General features: G+C 42.6%; 3 protein-coding genes across 7 annotated transcripts in view; 2 read left to right on the top strand and 1 right to left on the bottom strand.

Annotated features, from left to right (window-relative positions):
* LOC126282247 (uncharacterized) overlaps window positions 1-27,169 on the bottom strand; it is a 362,102-nt gene that overhangs the window by 10,075 nt on the left and 324,858 nt on the right. The gene's annotated exons all lie outside the window — the stretch shown is intronic.
* Window positions 1-27,169, top strand: part of LOC126282243 (trigger factor-like) — a 141,659-nt gene that overhangs the window by 68,116 nt on the left and 46,374 nt on the right. The window lies entirely within an intron of this gene.
* The window catches only part of LOC126282253 (uncharacterized), a 29,950-nt gene continuing 18,001 nt past the window's right edge, over window positions 15,221-27,169 (top strand). Inside the window, exon 1 of the mRNA XM_049981850.1 lies at window positions 15,221-15,458. Coding sequence (XP_049837807.1) covers window positions 15,269-15,458 — 190 coding nt within the window. The 5' untranslated portion in view covers window positions 15,221-15,268. The remainder of the gene's footprint in view (window positions 15,459-27,169) is intronic.

Raw genomic sequence — 27,169 nt, 5'->3', positions numbered from 1 at the left:
ACGGGGGAAGAGGGAGCCCAGGGAAAGGAAGGAGAGAAAGAGGGGGGGGTGAGGATCAGAGTTGATCCGAGGGATAAATGGCAGGAGAGAGGGCATCATCCGGGAGGGGGAATTGATGGAAGCCACCTTGGGAAAGGAGATGAAGGGCGTACAGATGGAGGGTAGGGGGGACACAACAGTGAAGACGTTTTAAGGGATGGGGACAGGAGAGGTGAGGGGGATCAAGCAGCGGGAGGTGTGGAGTATGCAGAGATAGGTGCAGATGGGGGAAAGGAATGAGATCATAGAGGATCCGCATGGGGGATGGGAGGCATATACGGTAGGTGAGATGGTGTGCATGTCACTCAAAGATGTGGAGGGACTTACAGAATTAGGGGGGAGGGAGATATCTATGCAGGACTGGCATAACAGAGGATGGGACAGATTAAGCATTTGTACCTGTGGAGGATGGTATAGGTCTGAAACCGCCATGTCCAGCTAGAGAGGAGTTTGAGGAGTCGGAGGCCTTGGATTGGATGCAACGGAGATGAGGGATCCAGGTGAATTGACGGTCAATGTTGAGGCCAAGCTAAGTGTGGGTGGGGGAGAGGAGGACAGGACAGGTGGAGATAGTAAGGGAGAAATCCAGGAGCCGGAAGGAGCGAGTGGTACGACATTCTGTGATTGCCTGGGTCTTGGAAGGATTGATTTTCAGGAGGCACTGGTTACAACTTGCAGCAAAAGGTCAAGGTGATTCTGGAGAAGTCGTTGGGACGTTTGGTGGGTAGGAGCGAGGGCGAGGAATGCGGTGTCATTGCCATAATGCATGAGGTGTACTGGAGGGTGGTTTTGTACAGGAGGCAGCATGATCATTGTACGTGAGGCAGCATTGGCAGCGGTAGGGTTGGACTGGGGAATGGGAAGGGTCCACCTTATGATGGCAATTGTATATGAGGGCTCCCTCGGTGAGGAGGCGGTCAATGGAGGAGGAGGATTCAGTGAAAATCCATATACGTTGACCCAGTATCATTAAAGCAGATTTCACTGTTGGGCCGAGAGTTGAGTTCCGCCAACACCTCAGCCTCTGTAACCACAGGGATAAGCTTTGTGATCACAGAGGTGAAGGTTGGCGGACGTCAGAGAGGTTGATACTGACAGGGAGAGGATGGGGTGTTGTAGGCTGTGAGAGTAACACCTTGGTCAAATTGGATCTATGGGATGGAGAAAGGAGACGGTTGTGGAAGGAAGCATTGGTCGATTTAATGAGGACTGAGTCATTGCAAGGAATAAGAAGGGAGACGTGGGCATTAGGGTAGTATTTACTTATCGCCAGGGTGAGGGTGTGGGCATCAAGGAATTGAGGGTCGGAATTGGAGAGGACAAAGTTGTGGGTGGCAGGAATGGCAGGGGTGGCGGTCGAGGTCGGGTCCATGGGGCTGGGTGGGTCACTGGGGTTTTCTTTGAGTAGATTTCAGGGGAAGGGTCAACACTAGTGCGCTTGGAAGGTTTCATGGTCACGAAAGGGTTTGGAGGGGGCGGGGGATGGGTTGCAGGGGGGGATGGCGTGGGGATATACCCCCTCCCTCTAGTGTGGGTGGCACAGAGAGTGTGGCGAGCCGAAATCTGTGATGGCTTAAAGCCTGTCGGAGGTGGTGCAGGGAGCGGTGGATTGTCTGCAAATGTCGATGGGGTGACAGTGACAGGGGAGGGGGAGTTGTGGGTAGTTAAAGCCGAAATACAGCTGAAAACAGCGCAGGAGTGGGGTGTACAGGGAGGTAAGGAAGGATGGGAGTGTGGGTGGAGGATAAGCGCCATGTGATGGTGGTTGGAGCAGTGGAGAGAGAGCAGAAAGCCCATTCCTGCCACTGCCTACTTAAACTTCTGTCAGGCTGGACATGGGGATTGCATCCTTCTACCATCCTCCACACCTACAAATCTCTCATCCGTCCTATCCTCTGCTATTCCAGCATTGCCTGGATCTCCACATCCACCCCCTTTTACAAGGCCCTCCATATCCTTAAATCCTACAACGCAATGTGCTCTGCCTTGCTTTCTGTATCCGCCTTCCTGCCCCCACACGGCTCCCGGATGGACTCGTCCCCTTCCCCCACCTCCTCCTGTTCCTCCAACATCTCCACATCCTTTACATTGTCTGCAGGCTTGATTCCCCCCCCCCCCCCCCCCTGCTGGTTTCCTCCTTCCTCTCAACCCCCCATGCGTTGCCGCGCCTCTATCGCTGTTCCCTCCCTCTCTCCCCCTCCACACCCTCCATCTCCTTCATCAAGGCAATTTCCAGCGCCTCCCCCTCATGTATCTGAACTTCAATGTGACATCTACCCTTCCTTCCAACTATAACCTGGCCTTGTTCCCTACCTCCTCAGGGCCCCCTTTTTCCTCTCTCCTCCTTCACCCAGAGAGGGTTTCCCTCCTTCACCCCTGGAGACCCTGTACCCCATCCTTCCCACATCCCTCCCTACCTGACCCTCTTCGACGCGCCCCTGACCATCTGGGCTCCTCTCTTCCCCTCCCTCTGTCCCTCCCTTCTTCCGATCTACCTCATTTCCTTGCGCCTGGCAGATCCTCCATTTTCATCATCGTTAGTGTGCCACATCATTGTTATGTTTAGTGCTGTTTCTCCTGTGCGTCGAAAGGTGTGATTTTAATTGTTTGCTGGCCTTGTACTTAGTGTCACTGTCAGTGTTTGTTATGTACTACGCCATCGGGAAAATCAGGAATACAGAAATACAAGTCGCTGAGGAATGAAATGAACAGGATGTGCAGGGATGCTGAGACGAAATGGCCGCAGGAAAAATGTGAAGACATCGAAAAAGATATGATTGTCGGAAGGACAGACTCAGCATACAGGAAAGTCAAAACAACCTTTAGTGACATTAGAAGCAACGGTGGTAACATTAAGAGTGCAACGGGAATTCCACTGTAAAATGCAGAGGAGAGAGCAGATAGGTGGAAAGAATACATTGAAAGCCTCTATGAGGGTGAAGATTTGTCTGATGTGATAGAAAAAGAAACAGGAGTCGATTTAGAAGAGATAGGGTATCCAGTATTAGAATCGGAATTTAAAAGAGCTTTGGAGGACTTACGGTCAAATAAGGCAGAAAGGATAGGTAACATTCCATCAGAATTTCTAAAATCATTAAGGGAAGTGGCAACACAACGACTATTCACGTTTGTGTGTAGAATATGAGTCTGGCGACATACCATCTGACTTTCGGAAAAGCATCATCCACACAATTCCGAAGACGGCAAGAGCTGACAAGTGCGAGAATTATCGCACAATCAGCTTAACAGCTCATGCATCGAAGCTGCTTACAAGAATAATATACAGAAGAATTGAAAAGAAAATTGAGAATGCGCTAGGTGACGATCAGTTTGGCTTTAGGAAAAGTAAAGGCACGAAAGAGGCAATTCTGAGGTTACGGCTAATAATGCAAGCAAGGCTGAAGAAAAATCAAGACATGTTCATAGGATTTGTCGATCTGGAAAAAGCGTTCGACGATATAAAATGGTGCAAGCTCTTCGACATTCTGAAAAAAGTAGGGGTAAGCTATAGGGAGAGACGGGTCATATACAATATGTACAACAACCAAGAGGGAATAATTAGAGTGGACGATCAAGAACGAAGTGCTCATATTAAGAAGGGTGTAAGACAAGGCTGTAGCCTTTCGCCCCTACTCTTCAATCTGTACATCGAGGAAGCAATGATGGAAATAAAAGAAAGGTTCAGGAGTGGAATTAAAATACAAGGTGAAAGGATATCAATGATACGATGCGCTGATGACATTGCTATCGTGAGTGAAAGCGAAGAAGAATTAAATGATCCGCTGAACTGAATGAACCGTCTAATGAGTACACAGTATGGTATGAGAGTAAATCGCAGAAAGACGAAGGTAATGAGAGGTAGTAGAAATGAGAACAGCGAGAAACTTAACATCAGGATTGATGGTCACGAAGTGAATGAAGTTAAGGAATTCTGCTACCTACGCAGTAAAATAAACATGGACGGACGGAGCGAGGAGGACATCAAAAACAGACTCGCTATGGCAAAAAAGGCATTTCTGGCCAAGAGAAGTCTACTAATATCAAATACCAGCCTTAATTTGAGGAAGAAATTTCTGAGGATGTACGTCTGGAGTACAGCATTGTATGGTAGTGAAACATGGACTGTGGGAAAGCCGGAACAGAAGAGAATCTAAGCATTTGAGATGTGGTGCTATAGACGAATGTTAAAAATTAGGTGAACTGATAAGGTAAGGAATGAGGAGGTTCTACCCAGAATCGGAAGGAAAGGAATATGTGGAAAACACTGATAAGGAGAAGGGACAGAATGATAGGACATCTGCTGAGACATGAGGGAATGACTTCCATGGTACTAGAGGGAGCTGTAGAGAGCAAAAACTGTAGAGGAAGACAGAAATTGGAATACGTCAAGCAAATACTGAGGACGTAGGTTGCAAGTGCTACTCTGAGATGAAGAGGTTAGCACAGGGGAGGAATTCGTGGCGGGCCACATCAAAGCAGTTAGTAGACTGATGGAAAAAAAAAAAAAAAAAAAAACGTCATCCGTCGCTACTTCTATGCTCCGGTCATACTGTGCGGATTTTATCTCCATTTTACAGTCGCATTTTTTCGTTTATTGTCTTCCATGATGTTCCCCCTTCTTTATATCTATGTTCACCATGTTTTCTCCTTTGTATATTTTTAAATGTCTTCTATTGTTTGTTCTATGTCTTTCGGCTGGAGAGCGGCGCGTATGCTGTTGCCAGCCCGAACGATGGAGAATTGAAATACAATAAAAGAAAAGAAAAAGCCACCGCTGATTTTTCCAAATACCTATATTCAGGTGTCGCTGGTGGTCGATGCACCGGTCGACAACGGTTCTTACATACTGGCCCACGTAGTTCTTGCCGCATTTGCAAGGAATACTATAATTTCTCGACACCCTTAAGATGAGACCGTACTAAAGTATTCAGCATAGCTCTCTTCTGAGACGGACGATGGAAGCTGTGGCTATGCAGACATAAGTCTGTACACAGAACGGCCCAGGCGTCCATCAGGTTTTCGCTCCACCAACACATCTACAGAAGGTAACTTCCCTTCCTTCAACCACCTCCATTGTAAATTTTATGTTTTGATGTACACAATTTAAAGGTTCGACGTAACTGTAGAAGAATGATGGGCGGAGTTGAGGACTACTCAACGCTCGTTCTTCGAAGTCCTCCATGAAAACATTCGCTATTGCTGCCGAAACCGCGGAATTCCAGCCGCCATTTCATAATAATTTCCACTGTATAAAAAATAATTGCTCGTCAAGGTATGCCGATACAACTTCAAAATTTCTGAGGAAAAATGAGCAGCCAACAGGTGTAATGTGTCATCCAGAGGTACATTGGTGAACCAGAGAAAGCACGTCGAGGCTGAGCGTGATATCATATGGGCCTGTCTTCATCTATTTTATGATATCAACAAATATTTTTGAATTCTTAATATTCTGTGGGCAGTGACCAACTATAAGCGCCAACAATTTAGTCAAGTGTTTTGCAAGTCTGTACTTTGGAGAGCCAATAGCGCTAACAATCAGGTCTCAACCTTTGGCAAACCGTACAATCTTGGTGGCTTGGGTGCTCTCGGCCGTAAGTTCTTCCCCAGTTCGTCGGAGAGGCCAGAGTTTTTTAGTAGCACCCTTGTCTTCCTGCTGTGCGCCGATGTGGGAACCCGTCTGAGAATCCTCCAGTAACAATCCAACTTCCTTGTGGTAATCTGGAGCATTGAGTATTACCGTGACGTTCCCCTTGACAGACGGTAAAACAACTAGATTTTCATCCTTCTGCAACAATTTCAGTACTTGTATCTCCTGTCTGCTGATGTTTGACTTAGGCGACTTGGATGTCGCTAAAATCCGGCTAATAACAAGAGTACAATAAATGTAAATAAATGTACAGTAAACTCATTATCGCTGGGCGTGCGAGCAGTCACGAGGGGACGATTGTAGTCATTGGTTGTGTGTATTCGCCGGTGTTACTATGCAAAGGGCGGAGGTAAAAAGTCTGTTTGGAAAGTGCAGAGCAGTGAACACTGAAATACTCGTTTTGGCGAATGTTGAATATGGGCAAGCTCTGTGTATGGCATTTATTGGGCACAGTACAAATACAACAATAGTAATCGAATAAGATCAAGAGTGCTATGTGCTCCTGTTATTGGATATGGCATGGCAGGATCCACCTGTGCCCTATTTTAACGCTAAATGAAGGCGCACGACAGACCAACGGCATCATAAAGTGAAGTAATATCTAGGCTGACCAGCGGAATCGTAAATTGATTGCTGCAATAACATTTCTTTCGTGCATTTTGTCACGTAAATATTTTTCCTAAGTCGTTATCCAAGTAGTATCCCTCTGTAACATCAACAATTTTTTCTAGTTGGTAGTTGATAGATTACTATTGATCGGCCCAGGATAAAACACGGTGAAGTCCGTAGAGCGATGATACTGTTATTAGGTAAAGACGACGTTAAAGAAAACATTGCTGAACGGAAATCTCGACGTGTGTGTGATATTTACTGCACCAATTGCGACCAGCATTAGGCTACTCGTCCTAATTAACTCGTTTATATTCGATGGTATAACAGTTGCTACAAAATATTAATGATAAGCTCAATTTAGTTCCAGGGACACCAACCTCCCCATAATTTGGTTGTAATTTCTAATCTCTAGTAAGTCATAACGTTGCGATTGCTTCCTAGCGTCAAAGAGTTTCTATATATGGGTCGTGAACTTCAGTTCAATATTGTCACAGCAGGCAAAATATCACAGTTATGTCTCTAAACAATTTTTCTTTCCCATGTGGTGGAGGTGGTGCGGGGGGGGGGGGGGAATTAATAACTTATCTGCCTTAAAACTATTGCCAAGTTCCAGAGTCCATTTGCAATTACGAATGAAGTTAATTGTCTATCACTGTTCAATGCCTAACTAGAGCTGAGTTCGAGTTATCTAATTAAAAATTTCACTTCAGTCTAATATTAGGTAGTCCTCCATCTGAATTCTAAACGATGTTATGGTTGAAGTCAATGTTTCGTTTCACTGTGTCATAGTAGATGGAATTTTTCAATCCTCAAAAAACAATCTAACTACGCCTACTTATACGAGTATTCAAACAAGTCAGATCGGCTTCGGCTAACTCTCGTAACGTAGTTGCAACGGATCTAATTTTCCTTAGCCATTACTCACAATTCTCAAAGAGTACTAAGTATTCTTTGAGATCGTTGGTTTTATTCTGCTAGTTTTACTTATAATGATTTTGAGATTTACTATGATTTTGAGTTTGTGTTTACTGAGATTCCATCTTTCTTTTGTAAGTTGATAAACTACTAAGTATAAGGTTCCTGTTTCAGTTACTGGTTATTATCCAAATAATAGTGTTAAATGGAACTTCGGTTACTTGTTCACTTTTCATGGAGTTTGGTACTTGCTATGCGGAGACTTCTGGGGTTTTGGTTGCTATTTTTTTCTTTTTTCTTTTTTCGTCCGAGGAAGTGGTATTACAACCGGCCCCCCAGGCGATTATCAGTGCATTCCCTTTTGCATACACAAGAGGGTGCTATGATTATCGGACAAGTATTGGTACTGGTTGCTTCCTCATGGCTCAACACGTTATATGTCATAACAGAACAATATTTGAAATATTTTTTTAAAATATGGGCCTAACAATATTGCCCTCTGATATTTTTACCTTTGCTAAACTAATAATTAAATATTTCACCACTAATATTACAAATGCCTAAGACATTCGCCTGTTTAAGTTTCACACTTAAGTATTTCAAGCATAAAGTATTTTAGAACTATTATTAAATATTGTCATTATGCACCATCACATAATTTACAATTGGCCTCATTTCATTATCATGTCTATCAATTGCATCTGAAAATTAACTTCATTACATCATAATCATTACAAAATATTAAGGTTTCTAATTCTGGTTTTTCTTCATGCCGACAACCGGAGAGTGTGTAGACAAGGCGTCTTGAACCATGGTCTGCTAGTGCATCTGTTCATACTATTATTACTCTAAACGTATCCTCCCAGTTCCTATGGAAATGATACTTAGGTGGATGGCGAATGTCTCTGGAGTCTCAATTAATAGCCGGACACAGTGACCGAGCCGTTCTAGTCGCTTCTGTCCGGAACCACCCGGCAGCTATGGTCGCAAGTTTGAGTCCTGCCTCGGGCATGGATGTTTGTGATGTACTTAGATTAGTTAGGTTTAAGTAGTTCTAAGTCTAGGGAACTGACAACCTCCGATGTTAAATCCCATAGTGCTCAGAGTCATTTGACCATCTCAATTAATACTTGTTTTGCTGGACAGTTACTATCTACCTATAGGCGCCTGCTTATTGATCTATTACACAGTTTATGTTGCACTCGCCAGGGGTCAATCGAAATTGTGAAGTACATGTCCACTTATTTGTACACATTTAGTATTCTCAGGTAATTACGTTTCGCGTATGTACCATAACACTTTAAAGCAAAACAGTTATCCACAACCCACACAGCCAGCAATGAAAACTATCTTTGTGAAGTAAACGTATTAGGACAACATGAAGCAGACCTCATAAACTGATGTTCTAATTACTTCCCAGTTTGGTTCTTTGTGAGGGATACATTTTTTCTTCACATCAGTTTTATAATAATTTTACTGAACGAAGACAGAACTAAGAATTGGCATGCTGCAGTTTACACACATTACTAAGACTATTCTCACATATTTAGATCGGAAAGTACTTACATCGCATGTAATAGCCTGATTTGTATGACGGGAGGCAGATTATTGTCAGCACCATACAAGAAGGAGTCGACATATTTTTCTGGGTGCTACACCAGTAAGATTATATCATGGTCAGAAAGAGGCTCCAAAATCAGACAACGGATTGTAAGGCGTACCCAGGAGCAGATATAGACTCATATCGCAATATAGTAGTGATGAAGAGTAGGCTGAAGTTAAGGACGTTAGTCAGAAAGAATCAATACGCAAAGAAGTGGGATATGGAACTACTAAAGATTGACGAAATACGGCTGAAGTGTTCTAAGGCTCTAGATAAAGTATTGATACGGCAATAAGGAATAGCTCAGTAGGCAGTACAGTTGAAGAGGAACGGACATCTCTAAGAAGTACCATCACAGAATTTTGGAAGGAAAACATAGGTACAAAGAAGGTAACTACGACGAAACCATGGATAACAGAAGAAATACTTCTATTGGTCAATGAAAGGAGGAAGTAGAAAAATGTAGTAGAGAAATACAAGTCCCTGAGGAATGAAATAAATAGGAAATGCAGTGAAGCTAAGACGAAATGGCACCAGGAAAAATGTGTGGATATCTAAAAAGAAATGATTGTAGGAAGGACAGACTCAGCATACAGGAAAGTCAAAACAACCTTCGATGACATTAAAAGCAAGGGTGATAAAATTAAGAGTGGAATTGAAATTCCACTGTTAAAATCAGAGGAGAGAGCGGATCGGTTGAAATAATACACTGAATGCCTCTTTGAGGGGGATGATTTGTCTGATGTGGCATAAGAAGAAACAGGAGTCGATTTAGAAGACACAGGGGATCCAGTACTAGAATCAGAATTTAACAGAGCTTTGGAGTAATTAAAATCAAATAAAGCTGAGGGATAGATAACATTCCATCAGAAATTCTGAAGTCATTGTGGGAAGTGACAACAAAACTACTATTCACGTTGGTGTGTAGAATGTATGATTCTGGCGCCATACCGTCTGACTTTCGGTAAAATATCATCCACACAGTTCCGGAGAGGGCAAGAGCTAACAAGGGTGAGAATTACATCATAATCATCTTAACAACTGATGCATCCAAATTGCTGACAAGAATAATATACAGAAGAATGGAAAGGAAAACTGAGGATGCGCTAGATGACGATTAGTTTGCCTTTAGGAAAGGTAAAGGCGCGAGAGCGGCAATTCTGACCTTGCGGGAGATATGGCTCATATACAATATGTACAACAGACAAGAGGGAATAATAAGAGTGGGCGACCAAGATCGAAGTGCTCGTATGAGAAAGGATGTAAGACAAGGTTGTGCCGTTCGCCCCTCCTGTTCAATCTGTACATCGAGGAAGCAATGATGGAAATAAAAGAAAGGCTCAGGAGGGGAATTATAATTCAAGGTGAAAGGATATCAATGATATGATTTGCTGATGATATTGCTACCTTGAGTGAAAGTGAAGAAGAATTGCATGGTCTGCTGAACGGAATGAACAGTCTACTGAGTATAGAGTAATGATTGAGAGTATATCGAAGAAAGACGAAGGTAATGAGAAGTAATAGAAATGAGAACAGCGAGAAATATAACATCAGGACTGATCGTCAGGAAGCAGATGAAGTTAAGGATTTCTGCTACATAGGCATTAAAATAACCAATGACGAACAGAGCAAGGAAGATATCATAAGCAGAATAGCAATGGCAAAAAGGGCATTCCTTGCCAAGAGGAGTCTACTAACATCAAATGTCGGTCTTAATATGAGAAAGAAATTTCTGAGAATGTACGTCTGGGCACAGTATTGTATGGTAGTGAAACGTGGACTGAGGGAAGACCGGAACAGAAGAGAATCGAAGCATTTGAGATGTGGTGCTACAGACGAACGTTGAAAATTAGGTGAACTGATAAGGTAAGGAATGAGGAGCTTCTGCGCAGAATCGGAGAGGGAAGGAATATGTGGAAAACACTGATAAGGAGAAGGGACAGGATGATAGGACATCTGTTAAGACATGAGAGAATGACTTCCATGGTTCCAGAGGGAGCTGTAGAAGGCAAAAACTGTAGAGGAAGACAAAGATGAGAATACATCCAGCAAATAACTGAGGACGTAGGTTGCAAGTGCTACTCTGAGATGAAGAGGTTAGCACAGGAGTGGAATTGGTGGAGGGCCATATCAAACCATTCAGCAGACTGATGACCAAAAAAAGAGAAAAACACCACAATACTTGCCGAACACACACTAACAACATTTATGACTATTTTTTTGATGGAACAGACAAGACGGTTCCTGCTTTACAGCGTCTATTGCGAAGCGCTGGGGCCCGCAGTGCTCCACAATGTCGCCTGGTCGTGGGACGGATTTCGCCCACTGGCTCATTCAGGCGGTACAATTGCGACATGTATTTGGTATTGCATATCATTGTTGGTTTCCTTGGTAGTGAAGATATCATTATAATTGCTGTTTCCAATGGTTTTAACGCTTAATGTTGCCACTGCGATTAAAATACTGATGTAAATCAGATGTATTAGACCTATAGATGGCAAGATCTGCAGCCAATATGTTTGCCAGAATGGAGTGGAATTGAGTGCCGCAGTATGGCCAACTGCACTATTGAGACGTTCATGACAATGTTCACAGTTGTGCAGCTGTCTTCCTTCATGGCCGCTAAAAGTAGTGGGAACAGCTAGATGTTACTCACGCTTGAATGTGCTGACGATGCCACGTTGTTTCGGCTGATGTTGCAAGGAAGGCACGAGCTCAACGACCCACATCACTCTTCACTAGTAGCTGTCTGGTCGGTGTTGTCCGTTCTGCCACTGGAGGGAAGCTGCATGGCTAGTACGTTAATAGGGCGATCTCTATGGTGTCATATACGGTGTTCCCAAAAGCTGTGTATAAGGTGGCCAGAGTCATGAAGTGTCCCGTTATGGCCTTTTTGCGAGAGGATAGCCAGCGATGTCAGTGTCTGCCAGGAGAAACAGATCGGCAGGAGGCATTTACTGTGCTCCCAGTGCTGATGGAAGTTTGGCAGCTTACTATGTGTCATCAATTAGTGCTACAGGGGTCTTATGGCAGAAGTACCCAAACATTCACTTCCGTGAAGGGATAGGCGAGGTGGCAGCTGCCGTCAGCGGCCAAGGCCTTCAGACGAAGCAAGCTGTTGCATCGTGGGTCGAAGTTACCTATGTGGGCTGCAGATAGTGCCACGGGTCCCGCATTTGGGCTCTTAGATCAATACTGGGATCTGAAATGTGAAAATATGGGTATTTCCATCAATAAGTTTATGGCATGTCCGTTGTCATTTGAGAAGACTGAGTGATTTTGCTCTGTTTTTCTGGAACCATCAGAGCTCTGCACTGCGCCGTGGCGCCCCAGCTCATGTGATATGACCGAAACCAGTCACCTATTCTTGTAGCATACGTGGTACGATCAAGACTGGATTTTAAAAAGAATAATTTGGATTTCGGTTATGACATTCGATATGCCTGCCATCGTTGGCGATGATATGCTACTGACGAATAGCGAAATTCTGTATGAGCTGCTGACGTGGCGGAACATCGGTGTTGCCAGTGACGTCCTGAATGGCGGTTTTCAGTACAGCAGTGGTTTTGGGATTATTCCAAAACCTTCTCTTACCGTCCGGTAGTCACTCTGCTATCACCGAATATCGCATTGATTATTACGTGACCGGACATTACGCACCACCCAGTCAGGCCCGTTGAAGGTTAAGAGACTTATAGATCACAAAATGGGGATTCTCAGTCCCCTAAATGCTCCAATTTCGCTTACTGACGAACCCATCTAAATGAAGGTGGGCTTCATCGCTAAACCAAATCATATTCGCACACTAATTCCCGTCATGTCACTGAGCAATTTGAAGGTCCTAACGGAAACTGTTCACCTGTTCAGAAGAAGTGACGATTCTATTTCATGTAGTTCAATAATTTTTGAAATGGCTCTGAGCACTATGGGACTCAACTGCTGTGGTCATCAGTCCCCTAGAACGTAGAACTACTTAAACCTACCTAACCTAGGGACATCACACGCACGAATGCCCGAGGCAGGACTCGAACCTGCGACTGTAGCGGTCGTGCAGTTCCAGACTGTAGCGCCTAGAACCACGCGGCCACTCAGCCCGGCACCAATAATTGTCATCCTGTATGTATTGTATAGTAGTCTAAATTGGTTTCAGCTCTGATACCGACCAGGGAACACTTTAACAATTGCCTCATCAGCCTGAAATATTATGCTGTGGCGTAAAAGTCCCCTTTCCTTTAGAAAGTTTGCGTGGAATTTTGCTTTTGATGTTCCTGGAACAAAATATCACGATTTGTGGCTGTGACCAAAATACCTTACACACAGCGTCGCTGTCTATCCTCCTTGCCAATCAGCAACGCTATCACCCAGTGCTAAAAACTCTGTCTTAATCTACTGTTGTTACTATGCTTCTTCCTTGGTTGGCTGGTGTGTGCAGTATCTTGCAATCGAATTCACTGTACTTTAATGCCCACTGTGTCCACCAACTGAACTGATCTGTCAGTCCCAACAAACGCTTTTAGTGCGGCATGATCCATCACTACTTTGAACACTTGTCTATAGAGAAAACTTTGTATGTTACAAATACCGTAGATAAGTGCTAACATGTCCATCTACATTGTGGAATAATTCCACTCTGCTCTAATCAAATGTCTGGATGCATGTTATTAGAGCAGTTTCACTAAGTTAAGGTAATAAATTATGTTTTAAATTAGTAGAGGAGATTATAAATTCATGGAATGTTGTACAACCGTGTACGAGATGAATCCGAGACAATATATATAATATAAATAAATAGAACTAATATACCACCAAGAAATGCTAAGAATAAAGTGTATGATAGTCAATAACTTTCCATTATTGTTCCCGTTATTAACCCAACCAGTAAAGTTTGTAGAATAATGAAAAGTATTAGTGATATTAAGGGGACACGTTGAATGGATTGAATCTGGTAACATAATGTTATAGCTTTGAGAGGTTAAATCATAAGCTTTGAGGCTGAGATCCATAGGATCAGGAAGACCAACAAAATTCGCAGCGTTTGACGAGATTGTACCAAGCACATCCCGAGCAATATTCCAGGAGCATTATTCTAAATGAAGGTTCGGTGTTACGCCACTAAATGAAATTAGAGGTGGATGTAGAAACTTTTGAAGTCTTTCCTGGATGCTACAAGCACGAGAGTTGAAACCAAGGCAGGTTTCTATGTAATATATACAGTGCAACACCAACAGAGAAGAACAACGGAAATGAAATTTCGCATAGTTACTTCTCCGATTTAACATTGCAACATGCCACCTTAATTAGATGACCAAGGTGCCAATGCAACAGGCTGACCTCACAGGGAAGTGAACATCATGTCATTCTGCCAACCACGTACAATGAAGTAACAATGTGTATATCGTATGCAACCAGACAGCTGCTTTCATAAATTTACACAGGCATCACAAGCAGTTTCTCAAGATTAGACTCATGGGCTGTTTATTTCATATCGCAATGTATGCATTAGTGTCCATGAAAGTCACAACCCATGCTGATGTTGATGGTGGTAGGTGAAGTGAAAGTTTTATTTTTATGCCTGTCAGGAGGACGAAATGATGTGATTCTTTTAGAGTCACTCTATACACGAAAATCGTGAATAGTAATGAAATAAATCTGAAAGAATGGCTACTGCTAATACGTATGTGAATCCTTGTTAGAAGCAACCACCGTTGATAGTATTTGATACAGTGGATGAAGCACTGAGAAAAAAAGTGAAAGAAAGTTCTTAACATGGAATGCAGTTATAGGGCACCAAACATCAGTACCGGGGTTCACAAGCCCATTCTCAAGTCGTAGCTAATAGTAAGAGTCTATAGATTATATAATAGAAACTTATAGCTCACAATTATCGGAACAAAACAAAAAATAGTATTAAGCATTGCCAAAATGGGATAACGAATTGTCACATAAATAATCAGAGAATGCACTGAATAACATTGGACAATTTCAGTTACATGTAGAACATAATAATGCAAAGTAACAACAACAAGAAGTACGTTAGTAGTACATGAATCGATTCTTTGTCCTTTTTTAATTAGTTATGAAAACGACTGATTACTCTTCTATATCCTTGTTCCTACAAAGGAAAGAGGTTTGTAATTCATGTCTATAAACTTTAAGATACATCAACTGTTTTTCTAGATTCTGCTGTATTTTTCAGCTGTAGTGCTTCCAATTTTGCTAGCGTCTTTTAGAACCTTGAGCTTCAAGTTTTACTACCATGTCCAGCAGGATATTTCTGCCATTAAGATAGCACAACGATACGGCTAATCGCATATTTCGAAGTATGCCTCGAGTAGCTGTCCTTGCGTGCCACAATATGAGCGATAAGTGTCCGACGCGCCCTATAAGAGGAGGCCGGTGTGCACGGTTATGGCACTTGTAGCAAGGCCCTCAACTTAGAAGCCACTACAGCCATGAAGGTAGCCCTCGTCCTGCTGATCTCTGGCGTGTTGCTTGTAGCGTACTGCACGCCGCTGGCTGCTGCAGACGATGGAGACGAAGTGTTCGAAGATGACGACGAGACTGACAGCTTAGCAGACGAAGACGCTGACGACAGCGGTGCTGACGAAGGCCTAACTGTAGAGAGCAGGAAGGCAGTCAAAGGTAAGCAGCAGCTGAAGTTGACAGGCGGTGCACAGCTCTAACCATCAAGATTGCACTATTGGCTGCCCCAGGCAGGCGCTCTGACATTGTGAATGTCTGCAGGCAGCACAAGGGCAGCATTCACGTTGTGGTGATATTGCAGTTGTACGACTAGCACGGTTCTCAATAGGCTAAATATGCTGCTACATTCAGTCACATTTACCTTTAATATGGATATTATGGCCCATTAAAATAGTTACGCTCTGTAAGTATGGACGAATGTTGAAAGGGCATTAGGTTTACATTTGTGTCATATTGAGGGCTGTCTACTGATCACTATGATACCTCACTTCCATGTAGCTCAACAGCATAACATTTAGCGGAAAGTAAGACATTAGCACTAGTCGTCTATGTAGATTGGTACTAAATTTGCGCTGCAGATTTCTATGACAATTTCTTGCTGAAAATTTACCGATACTAACGAAAATCCACATACCATAAGCAATGAGAAAGTATGATTCTGTCTTCAGCCCAATAAGTAAGACATTATTAACAAACTAACAAGCATGCTCTCGGTGTTGAGTGCTGAGACATACACTGAACACTTATAACACAGCTGCAGTTTTGAATATTTGGAATAACTGATGAGACATGTTCCTAATATGCGTATTGGCTGGAAAAAGCATCGATTCTGAACAACAAATGAAATAAAAAATGTAGACTCTGTTATAACCGAAATGTTATTGCTCTACTACTTCAATACAAAAATGGTTGAGAGAATTTTGACAGATACTAAATACAGCAAAGTGGTTAGCGAAATTTCAGGTAATGAAATAACGTATTTTTTAGTTTAGATTGTAATGCTTAATGTATATGGTTGCCAGTTCATGGTGTGAGCGAAAAATGTTGTATAGTTGTTAGTAAGCTGGAAAAGTATTTACACAATAGTTACTGCAAGCCAGACAGGTGGGAATGGGCCCAACACTTAACTGAGCTCAGACGCAAACTCGCAGTTAGCAAAATATGTTTTTCAGCATATTTCTTTCATTAAATAACCACTGATTAACTTTTGCATTAATCTGTTATGTATTTTAGAAATGTGAGCAGAAATTGTTGAACACAAAAGGAATATAAATTTTCTCACAAACAATAGTCTTTAAAAACTTTATGGAATTACTTCTTCGAAATCACTGACAATTAATACTGGTCTGAAGTGATGATTTCGCTGTTATTTAACAATCAGACTTAATTATTTTTTAAATTTTGGTAATTTTCAGTTTTTTATACATAGTACTAAAATTAATTAGGTCAGCCATTTTGGTCTTCTTGTATTCAATAGTGGCTCTCAGTTTTAATTAATAATTTCAGATAGGACTTTACTTGATAACTTCTCAAGTCTTAGTACTTGTAACTCAATGTTAACGTTAAGTTGGTAATTACTCACAAAATGAAACTACTACGTTGGCTAGCCTGGACACACTTCTAAATATGAAAGTTGTTCTTGCCTTAACTCAGTGAGTGGCTGCTGGTGCTGCGAAAGATAATAAACGCCACAATGCATGGCAACAGGCTTGTCTTGTCCCTTTGCAATACACAGTTTATGGCCCGCAGCGCTCTTCTTTCGTATTAATTCCAATTCATGCATTTTGCACTGTTTCCAGTTAGCACCATACTTACGCCTGGTCACAACACATATTTCTTCCAGTTTGGTACTTTACGATGTGCTGCTGCCAGCCACTATGCTTGAGCACATGTGTGAGACTCTACTTCACTGCAGCATCTGTGCCCAGTGGCAAGTTCCCTAATTCAAATACATTCTCTGACAGCTCACTGTAGCAAACTGCCCTGACTGGACTAGCGTATTTGCTATGTGTTAGCACATAATTCCTTTCTAGATATTGCATTTAAATTGCATAATCATATTCACTGATAAGAATAAATTTACAAATTATGTCAAAATGCGTTACATAAAAATTTACTCCTGTTCTCACAATTACAACATTAATGGTCCGAAACTTTCTTGTGTGTTAGGCATTGTGTTGGTGTGTTACACATCGTATCCACGATGTTCCTTTCTGCATTGGTAGACTTTTTTGTTCCATGCCCACAGTTTTGCTTTCCACAGGGCTCAGTTACCGTATGAGTTATGTGATTAGAAATATAATTGCCAGAGTTTCACTAATGAAAACAAACTAACATTTATGTGTCAACCACTTCTTAAATACGAGTATAAAAAATGCACATAAAATTCAAGTTTAGTGTTTCCACCAGCTGTAGGCAGGCGTTGCTTTAGTGACTACTGGAATTTGCTGGTGAGACACTTGATCATCAAGTCTGTCCTTCATTGTTGAGCAGGTGCTCACGCCCGAGCCGGACACGCGAAACACTCTCGTGCAGGCAGCCGACACGCTGCGAGCAGAGCCGCAAGCAGGCCCCACGCCAGGTCAGGCGCCGCCCGCAAAGCCGCCCACAGCGTGTAGCCGCCGCTGCTGAGGGGGCGCCACACCATGGAGGCGCAGTCTGGAGCAGCTCACACTGTCCTGTACTCTACACCGACACCGCAGAAATAAATCACTACTGCTCTTTGCAGCAAACATATGTGTTTATACGTTTCCTGTAATTTACACCTATGGTCAGAAGCTTATTTCTTATCAGATTATTGGTTTCGGTCTTTAATGACTATCGTCAGACGTGCAGCAGAAATGGAAAAACATTAATACACTCTCAAACTGCCTACAGCTTAAGAACAATACATAGACCATAATGAAAAGTAGTACTGACAAAATATACATTTGTGCACTTTAAATATGAAGATGCATACCTGTTTCATAAAAACACAGTCCTAATGTACTGCAGCCACAGTGGCATCGTCAAATGATAAATGGAGAATCAGCACCAGCATCATAAAATACATGTAAATAACATCACATGCATGAGTCATGTCGTCAGTAGTACTACTGTTTAAAACAATCTGCCATACAATAGCCACAAGATGTTTGTGTTGTAACATCACCAGATGTCGCTAATGTCACCATACACTAGTTTTCAATAACGAATTGAAACAGAGAAAATCAAAGGAGATACAATAGTCTGTAATACGTTTATAACGTATAAAAAGCATTACAGTAAAATAAGCAATAAAAAGAAGAACATGACAAAAGTAAGACTGTTAAAAAGAGGAAGAGTTAAGAAACAGTGGTTGACATGTGCTCTAGTGCGTGTGTTTATTACTCAGTACTTAGGAAATGTAAGTTCTAGAACACACATAGTTGATAACTGCGAACCGGATAATACTGCAAAAGTTCCAGAATTTTTGGAATTTGCTTCAGTTATAGACTGTTAATAATATAATCAAGTCTGCAATTTAATAACACCATTATTCCCCTTTTTCTAAGGCCTTATCGCACTTAAATGGCAGTTTTATGTTTTATAAATGCTTATCTACAATGTATAGTACTTTGTTTCATGTTGCAAAATGATACTAAATGAGCTGTTGGGAAAGGAATAAAAAGAGGAATTTATTACAATCTCACACTTAATGCTTTTGTAGTTACCACAAAATTTCCAAAGCTAAATATATAATTGCAGTGGAGTTCTTTGATGTACCATGCAAAGATGAAAGGAAAAATTAAATTCAAATTTTTGACTAATATAGCTATCATCAGAAGTAATCATTGAGAGATAATGAAGTAATAAATGTGACAGTTGATATCAGGGCAGGGGACAAACCGAGTTTAGGATACAGTATAGCAATATTATTTGTTTAGCAAAATTATAACTACACGCAGGCATAGCCATCCCGAATCAAACAGCTGGCACTGTTGTATATGTGCATTCTGAAATTGATGTGTGGCCCACCAGATTACAGTGGGTGGAGACAGTGCCTGAGGCAACGCCTGACATGAAAGAGTCAGATACATCCCACTGCACAACGCATTAAAGAACAACAAACTGACAATCAAGTGTGATGGTACTTGTCAAGCCACCAACCTTTATGAATCATCAATATTGGACATTAAATGTTTCAATTAATCAACCAGAAAAGGAAAAGCTTTTTCTTCAATATATCGCAACACTTCTAATTGTTGCGGTTCGTAGGATCAATATAATTTCAAGAAAGTGAAAGTTAATGGAAAAACTATCCCACACTTATTATGTAACGACAATCAGAGCAGTAATAATTAAACACATAAGAACATTTCACAGAGGGAACAGGGTGACTAAGGAACCAAGTAGAGTAAATATTACCAATTTGCTGTAAGGTGAAGCAGACAGCTTTAAAGTCTTACAATCGTTATAATATGTATTAAAGCCAGTTCAAGAATTAATGACAAACTACTAGTAGTTAGAACTACTCCTGTCATCATATGAGAACACTTCAAATACTGCTTGCGTTGCAGAACGATTTGCAACCCGTTTGGAAGGCACAACCGTTAACACTGGCCTCATCGACCGGCACACCCATCTGGTGTAAGTTCATGTAGCACATAGAAAGATCAGAACTTGGTCACTGGTGAACCAGAAGAGTAAGAGAGTGTAATTACAACACAGTACAGTTTCTACCAGGAAATGGGCCAACAACAGCTCAATAGCTCAGGGGAGAGATCGTCTGGCAGCAAACAGCTCATTCGCAAGAAGTGGTGGAGTTGGCAGCAGTGAGGAGGGTGCACAATGCCACATGATACAACATGGCGTCAGCCAGGCATAAAACCCCCACAGAAAGCAACGACTCCCACTGCAGGCACGGGCAACACCACTCAACAAGTGTTTATTGTGCCATGCAGTTCCATTCAACTGTGCTGCCCCTCTGCATTGTGCAAAGCCAAAGGCGACGCTGCAGTAATCCAGTGCTGACTGCAAACCCTGACTGTAATAGCTTCACCATTATTGGCACACTGGTGTGCTGCGCTATTCCAGTCGTTCCAACAACTCTCTGTCAAACTTTGCCGTAAACCAGCCGTCCTCATGACCATTGTAGCCCGATCCATTAAAACTTTGCACAGCCAGTCATACTACAACAAAGGGAAGCCAAATGGAAGAGTCAACACACAGCCAGCACAACAGCTCTAACTCCCACATAAAGATGTTTCTGTCTGTCCATTGCCCATTTTTTGCATCCCTCATGACGAAGGGTACAGAAGCGTGGGCCTCTCACTTACCATATAATGTCTGAGAATCTTGGGCAACATTTCCTGCTGCCCATTCCAGGAGCAGATCCTTGAGCTGCCATGAAATGGTCACTTAAGATTTTAATGAGAATGTTTAGATTGGAAAGTGTGGTCTTATGGGCGGTATCGAAGGCAAAACACAGACAATTTGGCAACATGTTCATTCACCTCTGGGGTCTTGTATGGTAAGCAGGGGGGGGATGATTTCATGTTATGGCTTATTTTATCAGTAGAATATGGCCTTAGATACTAAGAAGTCTTGGTAATACGTATTATTCCTTGTCTAAACACAACTACTTGAACTCTTTAGACGTGAAGGCTGATACTAACTAAAGTTTTCAGTGTCCAAAACGAACGAAAATTTTCTCAAGATGCTGAATATTAATAGCCACAGGGATCAACGGGACAAAGTTAGTGAACGTGTCGATTATGACGAAGGCAAAAAGGTTTCCGCTTTGGGAATGGGGCAAGGAGCCCAGGTAATCAATACATGATTTATCGATTCGTTGGAACTCGTACTCAGCGACCAGTTTCTGAATGTCCCAGTCCAGATGAAACCACAGGTGACCTCCACACGAAGACTGATCTCCATAGTACACATAACTTGGATCCCTCAACCACCCTGGAACCGAAACACAAGAAATCCTTCTGCAGGGAATGTTGGGACTCCTGTGTTGCTGCGTGTTAACCCGTGTCACCTCACTCACATCACCCACTTGATACATTTGGTTCAACGCTTTGGCATTTTGGTTTTGCCACATAGCAAACATCGAACTACAACTTATAGATCATTACCGCCTACTGTGTTATTTGGCCCGTGTACCTCGTCTTAACGAACATCCAGCTCTGCGCCTGGCTATCGATTTCCAGTCGACATCAACGATGTTCCAGATTTAAGTCATATATCTCTAGTGTGAAAGAAGCCGCTAGTGATTATTATTTGTACGCTGAGCATCTCGTTTCAGCTTGTGACAACGTCAGTGATGTGAATACAATTGGCCTTCCGTCTCCACCATTATCAGTAATAGGAGAACTGCACCCCAAACATCGGAAGTGTTGGTTCGAACGATAAACGGGCAATCAAATCACGGATCCCTGACATTAGTGCATTGCTTGGAGTCATTTTAGTGCTTCAGAGGCAACTTATTGAGGTTCAACACATACAAATGTCGTACTCATAGTAGAGCTGCTATCTGTGTGAAATTCAGCATGAAATTCAGAAGGAAATTCACTGTTCCAACAAAACTGATGGTGGCCGTCTTGTCTTTTGGGACTGGAATGAATTAAGTCGTTCAAGCCGTTGTCCAGGGGTCCCAGATTTCATATTTAGTTCTAGGTGAAGGTTACTTTGTTGGATTTAACAGTCATACCCGCTTCCTTGAGGGAGTAGAACACCTGGCGGGCGGATGTGGTCTACATGCTCCGCAGAACTGGCGTTGTTAATAGACATGAATTTAGAGTCCTCCAGAAGGAATCCAATAGACGCCATTAGACTGCTGCTCCTCTGGCCAGTCCAAATATGACACTATTAAACTCCGAAAGGTTGTAGGCGGTACACATCGTCGTTAAAGGCTTAGGACCTCCTGGTAAAAGTATCTTATAGTAGGTCTAGTGTAAATCCTGAACTGCAACAAGCTTGGCACCCGGGAATCGCGTAAACCACTTGCATTATTCCGTAGGTGTGATAGACTCCACAACATTATGATTTATCGCCTGGTTATAAGCTATGAGTCTAAACCCTATACCATGAGGCTTAGCAACTAGAAATATAGACTCTGTGTAAGGTGAGGCGAAGGATAGATGACACCATCAGGAAATAAATATTTTATTATTTTACGCAAATATTGCATTTGAATAGTTGACAACCAGTAGGGAGCCTGATGCACTCAGACGAGCTGGTTCCGGTATTCAACTTTAGTAGTTACTCGCATTCTATTAATCATCACATCCGGAAATGAGCCCACCACTCGCTGATTGACTTTTGGTTAAGTGACATCAACCCTTGCCTGCCCTTCTCTCGCTCTATATACCTTCGTGCCAATGCTGTGGGTACAAAACTTAATACTCTCCTCTGACCTATATTTAATATACGACGACGACACACATAAGCAACCAAACACTGTGTCAATAGCAAAAATTCACAATCCAGACGGAATTCAGAACGAAATTTTTAACAACGAACCACACAAGTGGCCACTAGAAATCCTGGAGTCTCAGTTTGATTCAAGCCTGACCAACGAACTTGAGTGCTTGTCCTTCAACCACATGACTCACCCAACTCAACACACTTAGTTCTGGGAACAAAGTCAATTATTTATACAGTGTATACCAGGTGTAGTTCAGGAGGGGACGTTAATCCAGAAGAGCACATACATGTTCAGTTCCTAAAAATGCATGCACACAAGGTAGTCGCCCAATTTAGATGGTGCACGGGTGGAAGCATTCTGCATTTTGCAGGATATGCGCCTTGCGTCTGGCGTCAGCCGTTCATTCACATACCCTAGTAACAGGATGTGACTGACCAGCTCTGACTTCACACATGTTATTTACAATGCCCAGGTTATCGCTCAGATTTAGTTCCGTCATTCATGGTCTCTATAAAGAAAATTCACGAATTCCAGGCAAAAGTTTGTCTATATCGATATTGCTCACAGGTTTTTCATCAAACAATTTTCTGGACTGGTACCATGCTCCCATACCCTCCAAAATAATGGCATCACCAGTACTTTAGAGATCGCAACACACAATGGTGAAATGCAAAAATGCGTTGCATTAACATAATGAGACAAATGATTATCCTTTCCTTGTACCCAGTATACATGTTGGTCTAGCAAATCTTTCCTATTACAAGCACCCTCGCATTTACTTAACACAGGCTTTCAGAAGTCTCACAACGTATCTGCACCTTCCAATGCTACCGCAATTAACTTCTGCAAGCGGCCTGTTGTGAGCCTACTCCATGAGTATCCTGTAACACATTAGCCTGTTGATGTAACCCAACAAACAACTCAGTTACGTGATCGGTGCTATCTACTGAGAAACGTGACACTCTTTCAAGAGAAGACATCAGAGGATGTCCTCGCTAATATTAGGTTCAACACCCAGCTCCTTGTCCCACAAACGTAGTACTAACATTTGCTGTTTTCAGGCCACATCCTCGCCCTGCCAAAATTTTCTTCTGGACAGCACTAACGGATCCTGTCTGACACGATTTATGTCTCGCATTCTATTAGCTAGGAGGCCCAGAAGGGCCTACACTCGGCAAGTCTGCCTTCGAGGTGGGAAGCAAGTTTCAAACATGTTACAGCACGCTTAAGGTCACCTAGTAAACTTATACAGAATTCGGAAGTTTGTTTTACCTCGCCCATTGATTCGGCGAAAATGTTTACTGGTGCAGTCAAGGTAGCACACAGGCTCTGACAATGTTCAAACACAACAGGACGGTATACACACGAATTTAAAAGAAGATTATCACAAATAGTGTGAAAATACTATCACCACTGTGCAATATTATCCTTCTTTATTTACCATAAAGTAACAGCACTACACACTGGTCGAAGCATATCCAGTTTCCCAACATGAGAGTGCTGCTAGAGTGGGTCATGACGGGCGTATTTCACTTAGGAACACATATCTGTAACAGCAAAGTGTGTGGTGCTAGGCATCACTGATCAGCGTCGCTGCTGCCAAGAGGGTAGGCACACGGCATGCCATGTAAACCGTCTTGGTGGGAGAACTGCAGGATAACGGTTTAAGTGATTTTGTGTCACCAAGGAGAAAGAGACGTCAGATTGAAGTTTTCGACCTATATTTGCAAATACTATACTCAACATAGTTGCGGATGTTGGCAGGATATACTACAGGTGTACCACCTATTACTGAGACGTGAATGCATTGCTTTTGGTTGTGGAAATGCCTTTTTGATAGGTGTTGCATAGCGAGCAGCACCTGTGCACACTGGGGAGTCTTGTTCGCCCTGAAAAAGTTTGTTATCAAATGGACACAGTCTTATGTTTGTTACTGTATGGAGCAGACAGGGTGCAATCGATGTTTATATAGCATTCTCAACACCGACGTTTTTGATATTCCCGACTCCCGCGCAATTTTTCTGCTACTGATGTGCGGATTAGCCACGACAGCAGCTAAAACACCTACTTGGGCATCATCATTTGTTGCAGGTTGTGGTTGACGTTACAGATGTGGCTGAAGGCTTCCTGCGTCCTTAAATGACGTAACTATCCGGCGAAGGGTCCGGACATATGGATCACGTCGTCCAGGATACCGAGCAGCATACACAAAAATGGTTCAAATAGCTCTGAGCAATATGGGACTCAACATCTGTGGTCATCAGTCCCCTAGAACTTAGAACTACTTAAACCTAACTAACCTAAATACATCACACACATCCATGCCCGAGGCAGGATTCGAACCTGCGACCGTAGCAGTCGCGCGGCTCCGGACTGAGCGCCTAGAACCGCGAGACCGCCACGCCGGCGCAGCATACATAGCACACGCCGTTTGGGCATTTTGATCCCAATAGCCATACATCAACACCATATCGACCATTTCCGCAACTGGTAAACGATCCATTTTAACACGGGTAATGTATCACGAAGCAAATACCGTCCGCACTGGCAGAATGTACGTGATACCACGTACTTATATATCTGTGACTATTACAGCGTCATTTATCACAAAGCGAAAAAAGTGTTCGAACTAAAACATTCATATTTAATTACTTACTACACTAATATGAAATAGAAATGGGGTTCCTATTTTAAAAAAAACCCAGTTGATATTCGTTTGACCTTTGGCAGCGCCATCTAGCGGGCCAACCATAGTGCCATCAGGTTTCCCCCTTCAAGCTAGACGACTATCGTTCTTTGTATTTTTTTCGTTTGATGCTTATTTCGTGAGATATATAACATGCATACTATAATCTTAAGAGAAAGCCTTTACTTAACAACATGCAAACACATCAGCTATGGTGCCTTTCGGCTAAGGCACTCTTCAGAGAGCATAGGCCCTCCAGACTGCCAACCTTTATCAACAACCAGCGTCAAGCAACAAAGTTTCCTAATAATCAAGGGGTGGAGGTAAGGAAATTTTTTAAAAATAATTCTAAACACTGGTAGCTGTCGAAGTTCATCTGACTAATATAATTCTATCCTTAAACTGCCACAGCAGAAAGTGAAAATTAATGGAACAACTATTCCGCTTTTCTTATGTAACCAGAATCAGAGCAGGCAGGGGATTAGTACTTAATCACTAATAATAATTCTTGGAAGCATTAGGCAATTAAGAAAAGACTAAGAATAAACGCCAGAGTTACTTGTGATTAGAACATCGACTGTCTTCACATAAGAACATATTTGTTATTTAAGAAAGAGAATACGCATGGAACATTAACATTCCGTAAGTAGATACGCTCGCCTAGTCAGGGGAAACCTATCATCAAAGAGTATGGCTATGAAGTCTTTCGCGACGTATTTCTTGAATAAAAATCTCTCGGTGTACATGCCACATCAATTCAGAATAAAACTCCAAACTTTCGACCACTAACTCCATGGTCGTCGTCAGGGATAAAACTAACTGTCGTAAACTATTTTCTTATTATTTATTGAGGGGGCGAGCTGGCATCAGCTTAGTATGCCGCTCTTCAGCCTACAGAATCTGTTTTAAAAAGAGGAAGATAATAAATAATAAAAACAGGCGATAAAATCACAGACTTAAATGGTAATACATCGGAAAAAATCGTCGAACTTAAACCATAGAAACAGAGGGTTGATGATGCTAATAAAATACATATGAAGCAGACAGGTAAAATAATACACAGACAATTAAAAAAGACGGCGACAGTCTGGTTTCTGTTCGCAAGCGACATAAAATTCACACCCAGCGACAGCATTATTTCTGTTCGCAACACTTTGAAAAGATGAACAACACTGAACGTTCACTTGAACACTGCACTGAAAAATTGGCAAATAGACATAGTACATCCGAGGGCAGGTGGGTGTTGGGGAACCTGGACAGATGATGGGAAAATAAAAGGGTGGGAGAGGAAAGGCAAAGGGGGGAAGGGAGGGAAAGGAGCTGATGTGGGACGAGAAGCCATGAGAGGGGGGGAGATGCTGGGCAAATGCGACAGGGAGCAGGGAAGGAGAGGAGGGAAATACAGAAGGGCTCAGGGGGCCGAAGGGAGGTAGGGAGAGGGTTAGTGGGGGGGGGGGGACAGGATGGAAGGGGGAAGAGGGAGCCCATGGAAAGGAAGGAGGGAAAGAGGGGGGGAGGTGAGGATCAGGGTTGATCCGAGGGATAAATGGCAGGAGAGAGGGCATCAGCCGGGAGGGGGAGTTGATGGAAGCCACCTTGGGAAAGGAGATGAAGGGTGTACAGATGGAGGGTAGGGGGGACACAACAGTGAAGACGTTTTAAGGGATGGGGACAGGAGAGGTGAGGGGGATCAAGCAGCAGGAGGTGTGGAGTATGCAGAGATAGGTGCTGATGGGGGAAAGGAATGAGGTCATAGAGGATCCGCATGGGGGATGGGAGACAGATACGGTA

This window comes from Schistocerca gregaria, chromosome 7, assembly GCF_023897955.1.
Source record: "Schistocerca gregaria isolate iqSchGreg1 chromosome 7, iqSchGreg1.2, whole genome shotgun sequence".
In the NCBI taxonomy this organism is placed as follows: domain Eukaryota; kingdom Metazoa; phylum Arthropoda; class Insecta; order Orthoptera; family Acrididae; genus Schistocerca; species Schistocerca gregaria.
This window is presented reverse-complemented; position numbering and strand designations above follow the sequence as displayed.